This window comes from Lucilia sericata, unplaced genomic scaffold (genome assembly GCF_015586225.1).
Source record: "Lucilia sericata isolate MDLA Ls3-8-SP2 unplaced genomic scaffold, ASM1558622v1 Contig000520F_arrow, whole genome shotgun sequence".
Taxonomy (NCBI): domain Eukaryota; kingdom Metazoa; phylum Arthropoda; class Insecta; order Diptera; family Calliphoridae; genus Lucilia; species Lucilia sericata.
In genome coordinates, this window is record NW_023994532.1 from 256,426 (window position 1) to 262,500 (window position 6,075).

Genomic DNA, 6,075 nt, shown 5'->3' on the forward strand with positions numbered 1-6,075 from the left:
CTTTCAAACCTCGAATCTTCGAAAAATTTTCCTTAATATATTTTTCGACAATTATAAATACCATACATGGGAATTTTTCATTAAGCATTAAAATTTCATTACCATTTATAGAAAAAATTGTAATGAAAAATATTTTAAGTACCATTTAATGAAAATTATATTTTTTTCATTATAACTTTTTTTGATAATGGTAATGAATTTGATAATGAATTTTCAAAAACGAATTTAATTAGTACTTATAATTGTCGTAAAATATATTAAGGAAAATTTTTCGAAGATTCGAGGTTTAAAAGCTTTTAAAACCAGTTCCCGTAGCCCAAATTGGCTGAAATTTTGCAGTCATAAGTACATCTGATGACAATACAATAATATGTTTGAATATTCGAAATTAAGTTCGAAAATTCGAAGTTATTTTCGAAAATTTTTTTATCTTTTTAAATTAATCTCTGTGTCATAAAACCTAAAAAAAAAAATTCGAAAATTCGAACTCGTGTTCGAAAAATTTTTAAAGCTGTTAAAACTAGTTCTAGTCCGAATGTGCTGAAATTTGGCATACATGATATCACCTAATGACAATACATTATAATGTTCGGATATTCGAAATTAATTTCGAAATTCGAACTAATGTTCGAAAATTTTTAAAATCCTTTGAATAATGGTAATGAAACTTTATTTTTAAATAATTACTAATGAAATCGTTTCATTAAAAACCATTACCATTAGACAAAATAATGCTAATGAAAAAAAAAAAATAATTATAATTTTTTCAATTTAATGCTAATGAAATCGTCAATTAATTAGTCGATATAATTAACTACTCCCATGTATGATAAATACTAATTAAATTCGTTTTTGAAAATTCATTATCAAATTCATTACCATTATCAAAAAAAGTTATAATGAAAAAAATATAATTTTCATTAAATGGTACTTAAAATATTTTTCATTACAATTTTTTCTATAAATGGTAATGAAATTTTAATGCTTAATGAAAAATTCCCATGTATGCTATCTATCTATCTATCTATCTATCTATCTATCTATCTATCTATCTATCTATCTATCTATCTATCTATCTATCTATCTATCTATCTATCTATCTATCTATCTATCCATCTATCTATCTATCTATCTATCTATCTATCTATCTATCTATCTATCTATCTATCTATCTATCTATCTATCTATCTATCTATCTATCAATGTATATCTATCTATCTATCTATCTATCTATCTATCTATCTATCTATCTATCTATCTATCTATCTATCTATCTATCTATCTATTTATCTATTTATCTATTTATCTATTTATCTATCTATCTATCTATCTATCTATCTATCTATCTATCTATCTATCTATCTATCTATCTATCTATCTATCTATCTATCTATCTATCTATCTATCTATCTATTCTATCTATCTATCTATCTATCTATCTATCTATCTATCTATCTATCTATCTATCTATCTATCTATCTATCTATCTATCTATCTATCTATCTATCTAATCTATCTATCTATCTATCTATCTATCTATCTATCTATCTATCTATCTATCTATCTATCTATCTATCTATCTATCTATCTATCTATCTATCTATCTATCTATCCTATCTATCTATCTATCTATCTATCTATCTATCTATCTATCTATCTATCTATCTATCTATCTATTATTATTCTATATGTCGAACTAACTTTGATGTAGAGTAGTGTTTTAGAACATTTGAGTTGTTTGGGTTATGAAAAACGAACTTAACAATTACATTGTTTCTTTATTAAAATATTTAAATTAAAATATTTGTCATTATACATTATTAGTTATTATTAGGATGCACTTATTACATCATGATTATTATTATATGTTCGTTAATAAAAAACGAAAATTATTTAATGTAAAAAAAAAAAAAAAATAGGAAATGAGATTAAAAAGTAAAAAGAACTAAAAAGAAAAAAATACTATAGCCATCTATCTAATTTGTCAGCAAAACTATATATAAAACTATTTGGATGCAGCGGCCAAGTTTTTAGCAGCTGTTACAGTATTGAGCATTAACATAGCGACAGTCATGGGGCCCACACCACCAGGCACAGGTGTAATATAACCAGCTACTTGGCGAACTTCTGCAAATGGAATAAAAATATAAAAAATAAATACAACAATTAATTAAAAATATAAATATGATACTAACCATCATAGTCTACATCTCCTACCAACTTAGTTTTACCATTACTATCAGTTATACGTGTAATACCAACATCAATGACACAGGCACCGGGCTTAACCATTTCTTTTGTTATGAGTCCGGGTACACCAGTTGCTGTTATTATAATATCGGCCATTGAACAATATTTAGCCAATTCTTTGGGTGGCGTAAAACGATGACAAATAGTTACAGTGGCATCCATGGCATTAGTTTCGTTACGACCATCGGCATGCATTAACATGGCAATTGGCATACTGACGTTTTTCGAACGTCCCACAACTACAGCATTCTTGCCGAATGTATCAATATTAGTACGTCTCAATAGTTCAATTACGCCCAAAGGTGTGGCCGGTATCATTGACTTCATATCGAGACACATGCGTCCAACATTAAAGACATTAAAACCATCTACATCTTTTTCGCAAACAACTGCATTGCAAATTTTACGCTCATTCATGTGTTCGGGCACGGGTAATTGTACTAAGATACCATCAACATTTGTATCTTTATTTAATTGATCAATCAATTCCAAAAGTTCTTGTTCGGTAATATTGGCAGGCAAACGTTTAGTCTCACTAGAAATGCCAATATCTTTGGCAGCATTCATTTTCATGCGAACATAAGTTTCACTGGCCTGGTCCTCGCCAACGATTATGGCTGTTAAATGAGGTTTACGATTACCTTTAGCTATGAAGTCTTCAACATCTTGGCGAATTTCAGCACGAATTTGGGCAGCAATAGCCTTGCCATCGATAATTTGAGCCATACTAAGAAGTAAAAAAAAAGAAAAAAATTTGCAATTCAAAGATAAAACAATTTAAATTTAAAAAATTAAGTTGTTAATTTGTACGGTATTATACAAATTTAATGGCTTCCTTTTGTTTGTGGTATAATTATCAAAATATTTAAGTTATCATTTGAAAAATGTAAAAACTTAACCGCAATTATAATGGAAAATTGTGAATTTTTATGGATCATTATGTTGTACAGATTATTGCAAAGCTTTTAAACATTAATAATATTTGAATCTGCAAAAGTAAAATAAGGAAAATTCCCTAAATTTAACCGCTTATGGCCTATAGACTAGGTTATTGAAAATTATTGTTGTATGTGCGCTGAAGGTGTTTAAAATATTTTACAGATAATAAACAAGATAGATAGATGGACAGGTAGGTAGATAGATATATCTATCTATATCTATCTATCTATCTATCTATCTATCTATCTATCTATCTATCTATCTATCTATCTATCTATCTATCTATCTATCTATCTATCTATCTATCTATCTATCTATCTATCTATCTATCTATCTATCTATCTATCTATCTATCTATCTATCTATCTATCTATTTTATTTTTTTTTTTTATTTTATTTATTTATTAATTAATTTATCAATTCATTTACAGAAATTCTTATTCCTAGTCCCGCGAAGCTTTAATAGCTTGTCTGCAGGAATTAAAATAATTTAATTTATAAAGATTAATGTTTAATTTCATATTTAATTTCATTGTGAACTTATGAAAAAGTTTTTTAAAAGTTTCTTTCTTTTATGATGGATTGGGATATTCAAAAGGCTGACTGGTAGTGAATTAAATAATTTTGGTAACGTCACGTTTAGAGTGCTTTTTCCGTAATTGTTTTGGAAACTTCCCACTTTGAATCGACCTTCGTTTCTTCTTCTTGTATTATATTGATGATCAATTTTTTGGAGAAACCTGGCATCGTTGTAGAATTCGATCGCTAGCGTTGTGTAGTATATAGATTTAACCTTAAGTACATGTAATTCGTTTGCTAAGCAATTGCTTTGGCTGCTATTACTGTTGTTGTTGAAGATTGCCGTTGCGTTTGTGATGTTATTGCTGATATTGTTGCTAGTGTGGATGTTGTATGTTGTGTTGTTTATGTTTCCGATGTTGTATGTTGTGTTGTTTATGTTTCCGATGTTGTTGGTGTTACTGATCGTGTTGATGTTGTTGGTGTTGTTTAGGTTGTTGCTGGTATTTCTGTTGTATGTGCTGTTGTTATTACTGACGTAGTTGTTGTTGAGAGTGTTGTTGTTATTGGTGTTCGCGATGTTGTTGTTGGTAGTAGAGTAGATATTGTTTATTATGCTGTTGGTACAGTTGTCCCTGTTGTAGTTGTTGTTGTTAATGTTGCTGACAGTGTTGATATTGTTTAAATTATTGTTTGTGTTCCTGTTGTGTATGTTATTATTTAAGTTGTTTTCCGTGTTATTGCTGTTGTTATTGCTGTCGTAGTTGTTGTTGTTACTGATGTTTGTGTGTGCGATGATGTTGTTAATAGTATTAATGTTGTATATTGTGCTGTTGCTGTATCTATCATTGTTGGTGTTGCTGACAACGTTGATGTTGTTTAGGTTGTTGTTGTTTAGTATGCTGTTATTAGAGTTGTTTTCGGTGTTATTTCTGTTGTTATTATTGTTATAGTTGTTTGTATTTACGATGTTGTTGTTAGTGTTTATGTTATATATGGTGCTGTTGTTGATGATGTTTAGTATGCTGTTATTGGTGTTGTTTTCGATGTTATTTCTGATGTTATTATCGTTATAGTTGTTATTATTGTTGTTTGTATTTGCGATGTTGTTGTTGATAGTGTTGATGTTGTATAAGGTGCTGTTGTTGGTGTTGTTCCCGTCATAGCTGTTGTTGTTGGTATTTATTATGATGTTGCTGATATTGTTAAATACTGTATTATTTACATTGTTGATGTTATTGCCCTGTATGTCGTCACTAGATCTGTTGTATATTATGTTATTATTGATAATTCTGTTATAATGTATTTGCTGGTACTGTAGATTTTTCTTAAGGATCTTAAGTATGCGGTCTTGTGAATTTTGTAATAATCTGCAGTGTGATGCATTTCCCCAAGCGGCGATTCCGTGCCTTAAATATGACTCCACTACTGCGAAATAAGCTTGTCGTAAAACATTATACGTTGCACAATTACTTAAATGGTAAAGCATAAAAGCTGACTTGCGCAGTTTCTTTTGGAGATAATCAACATGTGTGTTCCATTTAAAGTTGTTATCTACATAAACACCTAGGTATTTGTATGTTGTCACAAGTTCAATATAGGTGGTGCAGGTATCATTAATGTTATTTATGTTGTGAAGGCAATTCATATCATGGAACTTGATTTTGATATCGGTATCTATAAAATGTCGCGGCTTAATATGCATAATTTTTGTTTTTTGTGCGTTTATGATTAAACCGTTATCGTGACACCATCTTGTTGCAATATTTAGTTGCGATTGCATTATTTTCATAGCATCGTTAATATTTTCATTAGATACCACAATAGCAGTATCATCTGCATATGCATATGTTGTGTTTCCTTGCAGAGTGTTGATCATATCGTTGGCATACATTATATAAAGGATTGGCCCAAGTTTGGATCCCTGTGGTACACCAAAATCCGTTACTACTTCATCGCTTAAAGAATTGTTGATCTTTACACGATATTTTCTGCATTCTAGATAGTTCTTAAACCAATTTAAAGTTTTGCCTCTTATGCCATTCCTTTCCATTATTTGAAGAAGTCTAAGATGTGACAAAGTGTCAAAGGCTTTGCTAAAGTCAATGAACAACACAAGACAATGCATTTTTTTACTTAGACAGTTATTAATGTAATTAGAAAAGTTTCCTAGAAGATTATTTATACTTCTTCCTTTTGGAAGCCAAATTGATTTTTATTTATTATTTTATATTTTTCTAAGAAGTTATTTAGTCTTCTTACCACTATTTCCTCTAATACTTTTTCTATTACTGGCAAGATTGAAACTGGTCTATAATTGTTATAGTCTGATTTAGTGCCACTCTTGTATATGGGCCTTATTATTGA

The 6,075-nt window shown here is 29.2% G+C and overlaps 1 protein-coding gene across 3 annotated transcripts in view; it reads right to left on the reverse strand.

Annotated features, from left to right (window-relative positions):
* Positions 1-1,740: 1,740 nt before the first annotated feature.
* The window catches only part of LOC119605799 (bifunctional methylenetetrahydrofolate dehydrogenase/cyclohydrolase, mitochondrial), a 17,394-nt gene continuing 13,059 nt past the window's right edge, over positions 1,741-6,075 (reverse strand). For all 3 annotated transcript variants that reach the window (XM_037959112.1, XM_037959113.1, XM_037959111.1), the window contains exons 2-3: positions 2,196-2,977; positions 1,741-2,127 (exon numbers count right to left, since the gene is read on the reverse strand). In XM_037959112.1, the coding sequence (XP_037815040.1) occupies positions 2,006-2,127; positions 2,196-2,977 (904 nt within the window). In that variant the 3' untranslated portion in view covers positions 1,741-2,005. The remainder of the gene's footprint in view (positions 2,128-2,195; positions 2,978-6,075) is intronic.